At 50.6% G+C, this 16,601-nt stretch overlaps 1 protein-coding gene across 3 annotated transcripts in view; it reads right to left on the reverse strand.

Moving 5' to 3' along the window:
- MLLT6 (MLLT6, PHD finger containing) overlaps positions 1-16,540 on the reverse strand; it is a 44,274-nt gene extending 27,734 nt beyond the window's left edge. For 2 of the 3 annotated variants that reach the window (XR_003400007.1, XM_026864645.1), the window contains exons 1-6: positions 13,733-16,539; positions 8,775-8,829; positions 7,079-7,188; positions 6,518-6,621; positions 5,677-5,770; positions 4,354-4,461 (exon numbers count right to left, since the gene is read on the reverse strand). Coding sequence is in view for 2 of the 3 variants with exons in the window: in XM_026864645.1 (XP_026720446.1) it covers positions 4,354-4,461; positions 5,677-5,770; positions 6,518-6,621; positions 7,079-7,126 (354 nt within the window). In the remaining variant the exon portion in view is untranslated. Of the gene's footprint in view, positions 1-4,353; positions 4,462-5,676; positions 5,771-6,517; positions 6,622-7,078; positions 7,189-8,774; positions 8,830-13,732 lie in introns of all 3 variants that reach the window. The other variant, XM_026864646.1, reaches the window with a different exon arrangement.
- Positions 16,541-16,601: the final 61 nt, after the last annotated feature.

Consider the following 16,601-nt stretch of genomic DNA (forward strand, 5'->3'; position numbering starts at 1 on the left):
CCGGTCCTGGCAGGGCTTTGTGTGCTCTCAAATTATTGCTGCACGCCCGCGGATGGAAGGAATTGCTGGAGGCGGTTGAACACCCACATAACCACAGGTCACAGAAAGCCGGTCAAGGATGCTACAATACACTACAAAACATGGCTACTAGAGGTAGATTAGGGCAGGTTTAGGATGAGTAATCCATCCCCAAAGCTCTCCTGTAAGCAGCCACCTGCATCCCACTTGAAAAAAAAAAAAAAAAATGTCCACTCTGCCCTGTGGTGCCTGCGTGGACACAAAACTCCAAGAGGCAGAGCTTCGTCACAAACACAAAGCCCCTCACAGACCCACTGGGTTTAGATTTCAGCCCAGTACAACTTCTCCAGTGTGCTGAATCTGCCGGGCTGGATCCTTGGCTCGTTTCCTCCACTGGCATCGGGTCTAGACAGACAGGCAGTGCCAGCGGGGAGACAGGCTCTGCCGTGCATCTGCTCTGACGCCACGGGACCAGGGGCTCGTGCGCCACCCTGCCTGGGGCTAAAGGGATGAGGGGGGCAGGACAGACACCGTCCTCGTACCCCGATAAAGCCGTCCCCCACTGTGGCTAGGGAAGCAGTTCAGGAGCTCAAGGTGTGTTCTGATCGTGGAGAACTGGCTCTGTACCCAGACCTGAGGAACAACAGGTGGGCTTATTTGCTCCAAGTGCCTGCCTCTCCTTCCTATGTCACCGGGCAGGGACTGTTCCTCTTGTAACCACATCCCATAGCCAATTCAAAAGTCCCCTGATTTCGCTTATGGCTTCCAGGTGTTCGCTAAGAATAACACCGGACGAGTGTCTCCCTCCATGGGGTATATGCCTAAAAATGTTGTACTGCATGTGCTCCCGTCTGCTCCTGGCGTGACAAATTTCATTCCACGGAGCGTGGTAATTTTTTTCTGTGCGTTTCAAGCGGACAATATAGGTGACAGAACATCTGTACTTCATTCAACCCCTATGCGTCATCCAGCATTTTCTTGGTATTTAGCTATTGTTTTCTTTCTGTCTTTCTTCTTTCTTTCTTTTTTTTTTTTTTTTTTAAACAAACACTCCAAAGGCTCCCACAGGGTAGAGCACAACCACTGCAATACCAACCCCGAAGAAATAAATGCGGCTGGTTTTGCTAAGGCCTGGTATGTTCTGAGGAGAACCCAAAGCCTGGAGCTTCCCCATTTTCAGGACAGCACAGAAGGAAATGCTTGGGCTGGCATCATTTGCGCCTGCAAGAGGCGGGGGATGCCGACGCTGGCTTGCAGTCCCACATCACAATTGTCCCTTGTTCCACAGAGAACAAGACTCCTCACAAATGCTGAACTGGTTTACAGCAGGGCTTAGAAGTCCAAATCCCAAGTCTTTGCTGTCTTACTGAAGCCACTGGGTTAAATCCTGTGCCCCTCACTTAGTCATTAACTCAGTCAGGGTTTTCCTCCATAAAGCCTAAGCAAACAGCCACAGCCCTGCACTGGAAGGGAGCTGTCAGGCTTCTTCTGGAGCAGAAAGCCAGGAGCACCTACAGCTGGGGGACTTGCACACAGGCTCTGGTCTGCTGCTGAGTGATCAGCTCCCTTGCAACGCCTCCGGCTCTGGGAGGATGGGACCAGCCGGCTGCACAGCTGGACAGGCTCAAGAAAAAGCTGTTCTACTTCAGGTCAGCACAGCAGCACGTCCAGTTCCCCTGAAACACGTGCAATTAGATCATGCACCGCTAGTCACGTACTCCAAAACCATGTGGGAAGTCATCGTTCAACCCCCCTCTTCGGGTACCCCCCTGAAAGGTCTCTGTTCCCTCAGCGCCTCGTGCCCCGTCCTCCCTCCCTGCACTTCACGGCCGCTCCCAGACCTGCAGGACTCCCCAAGGCACCTGGAAGCCGAGAGTGCCTTCCTCACCCTGCCCATCCCAGCTGCTTGGCACACCTCGGCCCCCTTTCCGTGCTGACTCCCCCTCTCTCAGTGGAAGGAGTTGATTTTGCTCTCGCGCTGCGGCTGTGCCAAGCGATCCCAGCCCTGGAAGGGGCCTCCACGGGATCTGCTGCTCGCAAACCCGACCAGCCATCACGGGGGGAGAGGGGTGAGGCAGCAGCGCGACGGAGTCCCTGCACGTCTGTGAGGAACCCAGAGGCTAACAATAGTGGCAAGCGCCACCGAGAAGCCTATAAATAAATCCATATTCCTCCTGTTTTCGCTCTCCCCCTGGCGCTGACCTGCTTTCCAACCAAAGCCGGGGAGCCGCACCACCCCTGCTCCTACCTGCCAGGCACGTGACTGCGCTCCCACCCCCGCCGCCAGGAGCTGTGCAAATATAGAAACCCTGGTACGGTCCCCAGCCTTGGGCTCGCACGGTCTGTCAGTTATAATCACAGCTGAGCCTCCGTCAATCACCCCGATCTTGCCCTCTCCCCCACCCCCTCTGCCTGTTTGTTGGCTAAAAATAGCACGTTCCAGTGCAGCCGTTCACCTTGTGCCAAGCGCTCGCTCCCCGGCCATGGCACAGATGCTCTTTCTCCCTCCTGCCTCCTCCTCTGCTCGCAGCAGCTGAACACACAAGAGGAGTAAATACTCCCCAAACGGCCTCGTCGGCAGCGTGAGCGAGGTTTGCCTCGTTTGCCCACGTATCAGGTACGGTTTGGGCAAGCTTCCCAAACACGTAATGGACATGGTGGGCAGCGTTTCAAACTGGATATTGCGGGATAACCTCTGTAAATAAAAAAGGGAGATGGCTTTCCTGCCCACACAGTTTATGGCCTCTCAGCTGGGCATGCCAGGAGGGTGTCAGTCAGGATTAAGGGATGGCCGTGCTGCTTCTGAAAGCCTGGATGCCCTTGGCCTCCGGTGACTGGGCTGGGATCCATCAGACTGAGCCCACATAACCCACCGGAGTGTCATCGGGCTGTTTCTGCGTGTGGGTCACTACCATTACCATTCAAAATCACTTACGCTTTGTGAGGATGCCTACTGCAACAAGACAAAAACAAACAAAAAAAGGAGTAAACAGCCAGACAGCTATGGCAAGACTTAAAATCGGATTCGTGCTGTGATTTGCGGGGGTATCATCAATCACATTTATACAACAAGGTAAATCTGGCTTTTGACTATAGAGAAATATATCCAGAGGTTGTTTGGTAGAGTAATCCTGGATTTTTGCTAAAAAAACCCAAGATATGGCCCATAAAGTATTAAAAACTATCTGACCACGCTGACAATATCCCTGTAAAAGTTATTTCTGGTTTAGATCCTACCCCACTGCTTTGGACAGACGGGGTGGAAAGGAGGGCAGCAGTACAACGTTGTGGATTCTTGCTGTTGCAAAAGCTGTATCCGTCAAGGGGTAGGAAAGATTTCTTATTCTGCTGCCTTAGAACCTGAAACCTCCAAAAAACCCACGTGTCCTGCCCTCCAGGGTTATTTATTGTTATAAATAACAAATACCTCACAAACCTCTGGCCTCCTCGTTTCTTTTGGTTCAGACCCTTCCACACTGGAACCTGGCCCCCTGTCAGAACCCAGGAGTCTGCTGCGGTTCTGCCTTACATGTTCAATGCTGGTTTTCCTTGAAATACGAGCATTTGTCACGTGAGTCAGTTGGTTAATTATGAACCTTGGCGTGCTGTTAACATGTCCTATAACACCGCAGCAGTTTTGATGAGTACATCTTAAAACCAGCAGAGCTAGATAAATAACTATTGGACCAGTCAGGTCTGGCATGCGATGCTCTTCTAAATAATTGCTTAACAAACTATTTTCACAGGTAGGCTTGAAGGTGGAATCCCCGTGGCTGGTTAATCTGACTAACAAAGCACTACCTAGTTCATACTAATTATTGTTCTTGCCTACAATCAACCTGCTGGCCACAAGGCAGATTACCAATCGGTATCTTTTTGTCCTTTAAAACTTGGACTCTGGGAGCTGAGGACAACGACCTCGAGTTCACGTTCTCGAGCTGCTGCATTGAAAACCACAGCCCAAACCACTTCCACACAGACGAACTCGGTAGCTGGAAATCACAGTCCAATGTCAGCCTCCAAGTGGACTGGCCGCAGGACAGGAAGGGGGAAGCTGCACGTTTCACAGGGTGTTGTGCCAGGACCCCTCTGGCATCATCTGAACATGGAAACTCAGCCTCACGTTCCCCACGGCTGTGCTGCTCTGTTTGCATACACCCTTCCAGGGGCCTGTTTGAAAAGGCAGCGACTATTCAGATCTCTGACTGTGAAATTCTTTGCGGAGTCAGGGCTCACCCGGGGAGCTGTCAGTGCTCTCTGCACACTTCTCTCCTCCTCATCTCCATCCCACACGGCTGTGACTCTCTGGATTGACAAACTCTGTGCAGATCTTACCTTCTTTGGCCTTTCGTGGTGGGATACATGCTTCTCTTGAGCAGGGGATGTGGATCGACTCCTTCTTCCAGCAATGAAGGAGCTCCCTCCAGAGTGACGTGAGGTCTTCTGAGGTAAGAGGGGAAGCAGCGAGGAGTTGGAGAACAGGAGAAAAAGAAAAGGAGAGAGAGGAAACAGTGTTACAGAGTCCAGTGAGCAAAGTTCCAGTAAATGGCTTGTCTACCACACGCAAGACCAAACTCCTTTTGGACCAGATGCCCAGCCTGGCTCCCAACACGGGGACCACAGCGGATACCGTGGCAAGGGGCTTACAAACAGCACGTAGATCTGACTCCCCAGATCCTCGGTGGCCCATGCACACTGACACTTGCACAAGGAAGGCACAGCTGCTCAGAGACCAGTCCGTAAAGAACACGCTAAATGGCAGCAGCAGTGCTGCTCAGACAAGCCACTCCTGAAGGGCAGTGCCCGGCTTTCAGTCCTGAGCGGGGCGTGGGGGGGTGGAAGGATGCCCTGTTCTCAGGCTCCAGGCACCAGCAGCAGTCCTGCTATCTATCTCGGCATCAGCTAACTTGATACAGAGCTACACTTGTGTCAGATACTGAGGGTACCTGAAGGGCAGGGAAGGTGTCCTGCAGTTTGACTTTGAGGGGAAGCTCAAGGCATCAGTCACTGTATGTGACAGCACTGATAAGTGGGAAGGAAAGTGGGGAGGGCCAGCAACAAAGGAGCCACTGAGACATAAAGCTGTAGTGAGAGGATCAAGTTTCCTTTTTGCTGGAGGGGGGAGAGCAGGTGTCTACTAATTATGCAGGACAGGAAAAGGGTTACTCTCTTTCCTCTCGGTACTGTAATTAATAGTCGGGGGGGAAGTCCTTTGCCCCAATATCCCTCAAACAGTGAATGACTCCATGTCTCTTCTGGGCTGCCTCTGTCCTCAGGCAGGAGGTCTGGCTGCTCTGTTACACCCTCCCGCTCAGGGTGCCTGCGCTACACCCCCAAGTCCCTGGAGCACCAACCACCACGGCTGCTCTCCTTTCTTGGGACTTCTCTTTCAGCCACACAGAGTGGGTCAGGGAAGCCAAAACAGATGGGAGGAATTCAACGCCTACTTTTGAAAATGGGTTTAAAGATGCTACAGAAATGAAAAATATAAATTAATCTTTATTCCTAAGTGACTCTGGCTGGAAAGGGAAGCAGGCTGCAGACCTCGTTTATGTGTTTGTGGCATTTCTTACTGCTCTGAGCACAGGCACAGTCTAGGAGGAAGACAATGCCTTTTATGTGACAAAATAATTCCATTGCAGGGATGAAGAAACTCACCATTTTATTGAAGTGGTACTTGCAGTAGCCACAGTATTTGACATTGTCGACTTCCAGCACTTCCTCTTCACATAAGAGGCCGGCCATCTGGGCACTGAAATACATGCAATTAGGAGGAGGATAAAGCAAATTGTACAGCCAGACCACATATCCCATCAAAGGGCAAAGAATAGTTCAGGGTACCCAGGCAGAGTCTTGAAGTTTCCTGTTCTGCTTGGCAAATGATATGCAAGGAAGGGGAAAAAGTTCAGACTATTTTTAGTTCATATTAAGCTCTTCAAAAGGGTCAGTACTTTTCTACCACATTGTCTTGCGATTTTTTGTGTTTCTTAAAGAGAAAACCAAAAGGGACCGGTTACAATTCCGACAAAAGACATGCCATGAGCAAAGAATCCCTGTAAAGCTGGGAATCTCCCTGCTCTGCGAACGAGCAGTGTTGTTTTCAGGCTTCAAGGGTACGAGCAGTGTTGTTTTCAGGCTGCGAGGGTATGTGAGGGTATCAGCCTTTCAAATCACATCATCTAGATGATACTTTTGCATGTGCTCTGCTGGAGAAGGAACATTCCTGGGTTGTGAGTCACCTCTTCTCTTCTTGGATTCCACATAGTCTTAGGGAAATCCCCAGCCTTCGTTCTCAGCAGGGAAGGCTCACTGGTGAAACCTCAGCCTTCCTGGGGAACTTCCCCTCACAGAGGGACCAGGGATGAGATACCCCTCGCACAAAACCAACCCAGGGTGATAAACCCAACTCCCCACCCCAGCCAGTTAGTGCTGCCTCAAAGCCACAGCAGCAAAACCAACAGCTGGGGCTGTTCTCGGGGTGATGCCGTGGGGAACTCACCAGGTGACGTGGAAAGCTTGCCGGCAGCCGTGTCGGTTACAGGCCATGCACGCTCCAGAGGCTGCTTTGCTCTCCCTGCCCTGCTCTTCACAGATGTAGCAGGTCTGCAAGAAAAAGGAAAAGTGCTCACTCAAAGAGGCAGTCAAAATGTCTGCTTCACTCTCACTGTTCGCCAGGAGGCAAAGCCTTCGAGGACTCCTAACTCTGTGTCCAGTCATCTCCCTCCTACGTCAACAGCTCTGGTTATTTCTCAGTGGCGCACACGAAGCTCATGCACCTTCTTTTTCTCCCCAAATGTGTCAGATCAAAACGTGGAGTCACCAACACGCAACTCCAAGGCGGAGGTTGCTCAAGTTGCAGGGAGTTGGGGAAGAGAGAAATGGAGGATGAAGAAGTTATTTGCAAGAACACTGATTTACTTTGTTAGTTATTTTTAAAGGAATCTGAGTAACTGGGAACTACAATAAGTTGGACAGGAGATGTTGGTAGCATAAGATGACCTCAATAAGCCAAGGTGGGGCAAGTGCACTTTGGGGTGGCTCTAGAAAGAGGTGGCATTACCTTGTTGAAGCGGTCGTGGGGTACATACTGCAGGACGATTGGCTCCATGGTGAGCACGTTGGCAAACTGCACCTCTGGGATGTACAAAGCACAGACAACGTGGGCCCACCCTGGGGAAGCAAACAAGACAGAGAGCGGAGATTCACACGGAGCAACCCAAGAGAGTCTTAACCTTAGGCAGGGCTGCAGACAAGCATGGGAGGGAGAGAAGGAAGAGAGTGTAGGAAGGGAGCCAACTTAAGGTAGATGTTAGATTTGAAATACTGCCTGTTGTAACTTGGTTAGGAATCAAATCCTTTGTGGGTGAAAGATAGATGGATACCACCTCCAGATTAAATGAGAAAGCAGAGATTTCTTTGGGAAAAATGTACAACGCTCATCGTTCTTAAAAGCACCCCCTCAGGACTTGACGCCTGGAGTTGAAGACCTAACCAAACCCAAGAAAAGCATCCAAGCAGCAAATGATGCCGATGGGACAGGTTTGACGTGTAGTCCCCTGCCACTGGAAACAAAGCTCCCTTTATTGGCTGTTATCAACGGCTAAAGAAGGCTCTTTTTCAGCAAGCCAACTTAGATTAAAATCTAAATCCACCAAGGCGCTTCCCAAATCAGATGTGTACGTTGAAATTCCATCTGGTCAGGACAGAACTGAGAAAGTTTGAAAGTCAGGAGCCTTTGGGGGGCTGATCCATGACCGGCATGGCTACTGCACTGGGAGGATTTAGCTCCAATTGGGATGGAGTCACCTGGGCAGGCAGAACCAAACTCCGTGGTTACAGAATCATACGGTGCTGTAAGTGCCTGGGCTGTGTAATTCTGTGCAGTGACACAGCTGTAACACTTCTCGTGCCTGTCCACACAGACCTGGCTGAGCCACGCAATAACACGTTTGGAAAAAGATGCTGTGTTATTATAAAACAATCCCCCAACATGATACTTGTGCTATTGCACTAAGACTCTGGGCACTTACGCCCTGCTCTAGCAGACGCTTCTACAAAATAACCCGGATTTAGCGCTTCTCTAAATATGGGATCTATCAGAATAAAGACCTCCTTGCCTAATTTAACTCTTTGTGCATTAAGGTGAGTGACAGGCAGGTACAGAAGCTTTTCTGAAAAAGAAAGAAAAATTAAGTTTGATCTATACAGCCTGTAGCATTGACAGCTGCCAGCTCTGACAACTGAAATCAGCATCCACAGCGCTTCAGAGCCCCAGAGGCTGTGAAGATCAACGATGAGCACATAAATCCTGCAGAGAAAAACATCTTTACTGTGTCCTAGTCCCTGCTCTCGGGTGGGGACTCAAGGCTGAGGCTCTGTTAACTTGAGGATCACACCGCTGCTGCGCAAGCGGGCAGCAAATAACCCTGCAATGCTCACACTTGTGTCAACAACGCCAGATCCCGCACTGATTCCTGCGAGGTGAAACTCAAGAAATTGCACATTTCAGGGGCTGGGCTCCGACGCCAGCCAGAGGTCAGGCAGGTTCTCCCCCCCGGGGAAAGGTCTTCTCACCATGGAAGCTTCAGAAAGGGAAGTTTTGTCAGAAAAAGGCAGAGTGTTTTCAATCCTCTGGAGCCTCCAGCCTTCCCTTTCTGGGGACACAGGCTCAGAAATTAATTATTTTGCACGTGGGACAGGTGGCGAGGCCCCAGAGGCTCCGTGTGACATACCCGGCTCCGCGCAGAGGTACTCACCTCCGTTGTCGGTCCGTTTCAGGGCTCCATCTTTGTGGGGACACAGTTCACATCTCTTGAAATTAAGCAGAAACAACAAGTTTAATCTAACTCCCAGGGGCGTGGGGCCAGAAAAAGAGATGATTCATTTACAACATGGTTATGAAAGATGGGGCTGCTTTCAAAGAGAGGAAGTGGAAGAAGGGCTGAGAGCGGTTTGGGTGCAAAAAGATACTCTGACACAGCTCGATATCACCCTGTCTGATGGAGACGTATTTAAAGCCTCAGCCCAAGAGCCACGGGGCTACAAGTGAACTTTGACTTTCACGGGGCTTTTTAAAAAAAGTTTTAGACTTTGTGGTTGGGGAGTAAAACTGAAAACCGTGACTCAGAGAGCAGAACGCAAATAAAAAGAAGCCATTATCTATCTTTGCCTCTTTCCTTCCTTCCTTCCTTCCTTCTCTCTTTCTCTTGTGATATTTTTTCCACTCCCATGAGAGGCGGGTGAGGCCGTCGTGACATTTTTGCAGGCGGGACGTGGGGGGCCATGGCGAGCCCAGCCCCTGCTGCCCCCCCAGCCCAGTCTCGGGGGTGGCCGAGGTGTGGTGGAGGGGGCATGAGCGGCATGTCAGCGCCGGAGAGTCCCTGCCACCCACGAGGGTGGAGGAAGCTCCCTCGGCGCCATCACGACGGGCGAGAGGCCGCAGGCCCGGCGCCATGACGGGTTGGGAGGGACCCAGTCGCTAATGGCTGCGTTTGGGGAAAACCAGGAGGGGGGAAACCCACCGTCCCCTCCACCACGGGCCAGCAGGCACAGGGTGATCAGAGATGAGCCCCTTCACGCCAGGCCCGAGGGCAGGGGGGCCTCTGAGGCCAAACCTGCCGACAGGCCTCCCTCATGGTGGGAACAGGCCTCACCCCCCGCCACCACACACACCCGGCGAGGGGACGGGGCGGCTCTGCCCAGACACGACGGCACGAGCCGGGGAAAGCCAGCGCCACGGCCCTCGGCGCCTTTCCTCGCCTCGCAGCAGACGGCCTACGCTCACCTTCCCCACCTCACTCGTTCCAGCCCTGCCCAGCCGCCATCAGCCCCCACATCAGGCGGCGGCCACAGGCCCCGGCCGTAAGGCCCCTGCGAAGGGACGGCGGAAGGTGTGGGGGGGTTTCAGGGCGCGTTGCCACGCATGGGGGAACACGCTCCCAGCCCCGAGGGCTCCTCCCAGGCTGAGCCACCTGAAACCAGCCGCTGCCTTCTGGCCGCATCACTCGGGGAAAATTTCGGCGTGCTTTTTGTTTTCTTTGATTTTTAAAAAAAAAAGCCTGTGAGGCGCAAACCTTTTCCTTCCCCCGTAGAAATGTCTGATTTGTTCAAAATAAAACAAACCAAAACCAAAACAAACAAAAAAAAACCCCACCCTGTTTTTCTGTGAAAAATGTGCTTGGTCAGAAAGTTTTGAAATGAGGTGCTGGGTGTCAAAGCGAGACAGCGGGCTGTGCCGCTGTGAGGGTGCGGGACCCGGCGTTCTCGCCTGCTCGCGCTTCACCCCCAGCGCTCGGCTCCGGCGAGTGTAACGGGGCAGGTGCTCCACGCTGTGAAAAACACCGATGTATAGAGCGGTAACCAGCCACGAGCAAGAGCCTCGGCTACTGCGTGGTCCCCAAGGACCTTCCACAAAGGTGGGAATTTTCCCCAAGCAAGATTTCCTCTGTGGAAATTTCACCTCCCAGACGGACAAGCGCAATAAATAGGACGGCAATAAATTGGGAGGCTCAGCCTGACCCTCGGATGCTTTCGTGGGAGTCCAGCGTGCGGGGCTGTCAAACAAGCACCTTCGGCGTGCACGAAATCCCTGCGGTAACGTATAAATAAGATGAAGGGGACAAAGACCAAGTGTGGTCATCAGCGGCCTGTCTCTCTTTCCTTTGCGACTTAGTTCGCAAAACGGATGGATGACCACAGGAGGTGTTTCTCACCACTCCTGGTTAGGTCTGGGCTGCCAGAGGGCCGGAGAGCTGCTCCCACAATTACTATGGAAAGCCCGACAGAGCCAAGACAGAAAAAGAACTGGGTTAACTGAGACACTGTAATAAGAAATTTGCACTTGAAAAGGCCCCTCTGCTCTCCCCTCCACCCCTCAGATCAAAGCGGCTCTCCCACCATGCGATTAGCAAAGCTCTGATTGTAACAAGAGGGGTTAACAGCTCCATCGGCCCCACACAAGACTTTTAATAGCCCTGCCTCGAAATGACAGCTAAAGCCTTCACATGATCCCTCACATGAGTGCCCTCTGGCCATTGCAGCTCACCGGGCTTCCTAGACAATTTGATTACAAAGTGGATGGGCTTTCAGTTGCTTACTGTAAGCACAATAGCATCCACAGCATCCTTCGGGGACCTGAGCATCTGAGGAGGGGTTAGGAGCAGGATTAGCGGTACCTTCTGCCTTTTATTCAACCTGCAGAGGCCGAGGTTGTCTCCGGGGTTTGGATTTCAACTCTGGGAAAAGAGCAGAGCTTGGCTGATTTAAGCCAGGTTGTGCCGGGTAAGGTTTGAGCTCCTGACCCCCTCGGGGTTTCTAACTCGGGGATCTACCACCTGCTGCCTGAAAGTTAGGGCTCCTGAGCTCTCTTCAGCCAAAGCTGAAGAGCAGGTGGAGTCCATCTCTCTAAAGAAGATATGCAGAAACCAGACCCGTGTTTTGGAGCGCGCTATTCTCCATGCCTCTGTCCCTCATTTTCAAAGGAAAAGTATCGGTATTTACCCAATGAGTATGTTTGTTATGGACAAAGCGCGTTAAGCTGCTTTAAGATTCTCCTACAAAGGCAGATGTGGGAAGAAACACACTGTTGTTTTTCAAAGGAGTTTGCCACACAGTCATTATGAAAGAAATACAAATATGAATTCGCTCCGCTGCTGGTGTCAGTGCTTTTAGGGCTCAAATAGCAGCATCTCTCACTCAAGATCCTCAAGGCGGTGTCTGCAGGCTGAGCGAGGCCCTTTTACAGCTGGAGAAAGCCAGGCACAGTGAAACTCCGGGGCAGTCCTACCCTCCTGCCTCACTGGACCACGGAACCCCACCTCAGCGTGTAGCAGAGCCACGCACAGATCTCGTAAGACCTGACTCATTTCCCTTACTCTGATCATGCCGTTCCCTACATCAAAGAACTAGATTCTTTTTAAGTATTTACCCATCTGCGTGTCTGTTGCTATGACTGCTGGTGTTTAACTGAAAAGGTGAGGGATTTAGATGGGAAATCATCCCCAGCTCTGCTTAGGAAGGAAGATTATCACTGCTCAGTTATTATAGTAGCAGGGCTGAATGCCACAGGACTGAATGGCATGACTGAAGCCCACCACGCATTGTCTAACGGATTTCACCGAGGGCAAGTTAAATAAGGAGCCACCTGCGGGGGTATTGTTTTCCTGATACCTTGGAGGCAGTTTGAAGATGTGCAAGTAAAAAGTTAAAGAGTCCTTGCAGCGAGAGCAGGTGAGGAGGACTTGTGTGTACACGTGTTACTACAGCCTGCACTGAACGGTGGCTAACGCTGAAGAGCTGCTCTCTGCCTGCACGGTTGGGAGAGCCAGGGGAAGGAGGCCCAGGACATCCAAATTCCTTTCTTGGCTATGAAACTATCTGCAGGATGTAAACCCACTCAAAGACACATTTGATCTTTACTGCAGCGCACATAAAAGCAGCATCTTACAATGGGAAAAGAGCTCAGGTCTGAAAGTCTGGTCCTGTTTACGCTCCCGCTTCCAATGAGGAATGAGTTAATGCAGTGTAGAAAGCATGGCACAGATACCTAATTCCCCCATTCACTCATCTTTGCCAAGTTCTTCGCCCATCTGTGAAACAGAGTAAACTTTTGGACTGCAGCAAGCAGCGAGCCCAGCTGAGATGGAGCACGCTATTTGCTCAGGCCTGCACAGATCCGCAGATTCAGAGGTCACCTACAGCAGCCTTCACTAGGTGTGTACTTTAAAATCAGGTTTAGCTAAACCAGTTCTGAAGGCAGCGCACGGCATTCATAAACGCTGTTTGCGCTGACTGAGGCCTTCTGTATTTAAGGAAAGCTGAAGTTTCATTTCGATCCATCCTTAAGGAAGGGAAGCAGGGAAGCAGTCCCAGATTTACTGCGTGGCACAAGCAGCATCCATGGCATAAACTAAGACGTTAAAAGATCTCCAGCCCGGCACCTCGGCAGTTGGTTGGCGCAGCCGTGTTGGGTAAGGGCTCACATGGGAAGTGATTGCAGAGTAGCTGGTGTGCTATAAACTCACAGCCTACTTTACTGCACAAATAACTTTGCCACATAGACAGACCTAAGAGGCAGTCCTGGCCTGATTGTTTCCACTTTCCTGCCTCACCGGGAAATGCCAGAATTAATTAAGAACATTTGTAAAGTGTTCTATACCGCTAAATTGCTACTTAGACAGAAACTAAACCCTGATCCAGCTTCCTGTCATTTTCTCGGCTGTTTTACAAATGCAGAAGTCTTTATGCAGGAGACTGTTGCTGCAAGATACGAACGCCAACCCACCCTGTCAGTCGGTATGATAACTTCGACAGCATAGCATCATCTCAGGTGATGCCAACTTTCCTCCACTCCAGAACTTCCTCAGGAGTTGAACAGAAAAAGCAGCAGGGAAACCACCTTTTTAGAAGAACGCCATGAATTTTTTTTTTTAGGAGATTGAGGTCTCTAGACTCAAAAATGTTGACAGCCATAACTCGCTTAAAAACACCTCTGGCAGCATCTTCATCACAATGGCTAGCAGCATTGTATAAAATCATTTGATGCAATTATTCCTGTTGTCTACAGGAGATAGAGCAGGTTACAGGCAGAGCTGGGATTACAGTCACTGAAATGCCAGGCTCTACTTTTGCCAGGGGACCGCACTGCTTCCAGCAGAGACATGAAGGGCATCGGACAAACCTACTCAGTGGAGGTACAAGTGTGCTGCGTACTCACCACCCTGGCGGCTCTCTCTTGAGATTCACATTTCCGACAGAACCAGGGTCCGGTAGGAACCTGGACAATTCCATAGCAAGCTGGAAGGAAAGCAAAGAGAGTTCATTAGACCATCTTTAAACTGACTGTTTCACTTCTCAGGTGTATATAAAAGTTTGCCAGAGCTGTTATCACTCGGAGGTGGGTGACAAAACCAAACGCTGCATCCACGCAGCGTTTTTATTCCCCTTTCCAGTTTCCATATCCACCGACAGCAGACAGCCTTTTGCAAGAGGTCCAGCGTTACACATTTATTGAAGCTTTCAAAGAAGCTCATGCCCGGTGTGAAAAATTCCAATGAAAATCTGGCCTAAGTGGAAATCGAGTGCTTCATAAACTGCGTCTAATTCTGGTCTAGCAAACAGAAACGGAGCAATTTCTTATCCCTTAACTTTTCAAGCATCACTACTAGTGATCTAAATATAAAATTATGAAATGGATGGCTATGAAGCACCTTAACCATAAACAGGACTAAGATAAAAATCTCAGCATCACGGAGGAGGAAAGAATTCAGACAAGACACCAGGAGAAACTCCCATTTATCCTGCACGCCCTCAGGTCTGTACGTCACGTCCAGCCGCAGCCTTTCGCACCGTGCTCTCAGGATCACTGAATTCAGGGGTTTTAGGACCAGGAACATGGTTCTGGTCCTAAACAAGTCTCCAGGTGCTCACCCAACAAAACTGCTGGTTTTACCCAGCTAGACCATGCGTCCCTCTTGCGTTCTACATCGCTACTGACGCTCTCAGGGTCTCCCTCTGCAAGCTGCAGCTCCCAGTTCTTTAAAATTAGCTCCCTTCTCTGATGGGGCAATGCTGCTTGAAGGCAGTTCACCTTTTTCAGGGGTCTTCTCCCTCTGACCATCCAAGGATGGTCTTTGGGAGTCCCAAAGGAAGCATTTCTGACCCTGAGGGGGCTTTTAGCTACCACGCAGGTGGGTTTAAAGCCACAGAGGCCGGTAAGGATGGCAGTAAGGAGTAAGGGTATGCATCTCAGACGAGGGTATGAGTCTCCTAGGAAAGAACAAATTATTTCTTCCTTATTCCTCCTTCAAACGCGAGCTGACGGTTGGAATGGAATCCCAGTCACTTGAGACATCTGAAACTAGGTTGGACAAAGCATCTGAAAATATCCTGCTGGAAGCAATCCTGTGATGTTCCCTGGGGGGTGGACCGAACACAACCCGCAATAGGTTCTCTCCATCCCTCTGATGTCTATTATTCCACATCAGCCAGGAAAACGAATGCAATTGTAGAGTTAAACCAAAAGAGCTGACTGCAAGATGAGCCAAGGCATACACATAAGAAAATAGAAACTACATGAAAGCAACGACAGAGGAGCCTTGGGTCCATCTTTAGCAGTGGGCTTGGGGCCAAAAGCAAGCACTCAGCTGGAGCCAGCCCGAGCTTCTGTGCCCACTGCTTCAAAAAGGAAGAAAACAAGGGAAAATGCAAAACATAAGTAAGGCAGAGCTGAAAATACGGTTTGGAAATGTTCTTAACTATCCTGTTAGAGTCTTAATTTTCAATGACATTTTTAGTTTTTTACTGGAAAGGTAAGATTTCTAACCATCATCAGAGAAATAGCACTGATAATTTTACAAGCCAGCCCGAATCTGTAGCTATGATACAAGTTTAAAAAAAAAAAACAAAACAGGGTTCTTTATTTAACTGTACAATCATTTCAAAAGGTAACTTTGGTTTTGCGGATATTCAAGCGGTACAAAGAGATACCAAACCCAGTGTGTGATTGCACGGAACGAGACTAGATGATCCCCTGCAGTGGTTTGTTTCCATTTAAGAAATCAAAGCCCACCAAAACACCCCACTACGGCCAGGCTTAGGAGCAGCCTTTAAAAAGAGGGTTGAAGAACGTCCACTACGCACTGCTACGCTCCTTAGGAATTATTATATCCTGAAGGACTCTTACAGGACCTAAATAGACGGTTGTGGTTTTCAAACACGCCAGCAGTGCCCTCTCTGAGACTTTTCTAACACGTTCTGACTCTACAAGACGACGCTACGTGCCCGCTCCCCTGCCGCAGCAGCGAACACATCCCACGTCCCGACTCCGTACCTGCACGGGCCTAGGAACAGGCACCTGCAAAGAATAAAAGCATTGCCCGTTTGAACCTGCTCTGGCCCACTGGAAACTGTTCTTGCCAGCAAGCAGAAGTGTTTATATTAATCTTGGGAGCAGGCATAAGGATGTCAACGCCCTTTATCTCCCCCCAAAAAAAAGAGAGCGATGAAGAAACCTACTCTCTAGCGTAGGGTTTGATAAATAACGGGAAGAATTAAAGACTTAGAGCAGCAAAATGAAACCAGAGAGACCCTTACACGGTGCTGGGTCACTGGGAGCCACCCTGGCAAGGCTGCCTGATGCCAGGAGTGACCCAAGCATCGCCTCCGAACGCCAAGAAATCCCCCGCGAGCTTCGCTTCCTCATTTTTATCTCCCCTTCAGTCACCTGGTTGTAAGCGACTTGTTACTACAGCCGCGAGCAGGGATCCACCAACCGTAGGAAAAGCAACAAGAAAGCCGCAACCTACAGACCCGGAGACCTGCGCCTGCCAGGCGGGCAGAGGCAGGGCAGGAGACGTTGGCAGCTGGAGGCAGGAGCGCGCATCGAGACACCGAGGGAGAGATGATACAGGAAGAGGCTGGAGATGCGCTGCGAGAGGGATGGGATAATAATAGATGGAAAAACAGACACGCCAGATGAGACCAGAAACCTTCGCGTTATTCAAAACAAACCAGCCAGGATAAGCGCGGTGCCTTTCTGCTGGATAGGAACGAACGCAAAATATCTGGTTGGGGGGGGGGGGGGG

This window comes from Athene cunicularia, assembly GCF_003259725.1.
Source record: "Athene cunicularia isolate RWA chromosome 27 unlocalized genomic scaffold, athCun1 chr27_part1, whole genome shotgun sequence".
Taxonomy (NCBI): domain Eukaryota; kingdom Metazoa; phylum Chordata; class Aves; order Strigiformes; family Strigidae; genus Athene; species Athene cunicularia.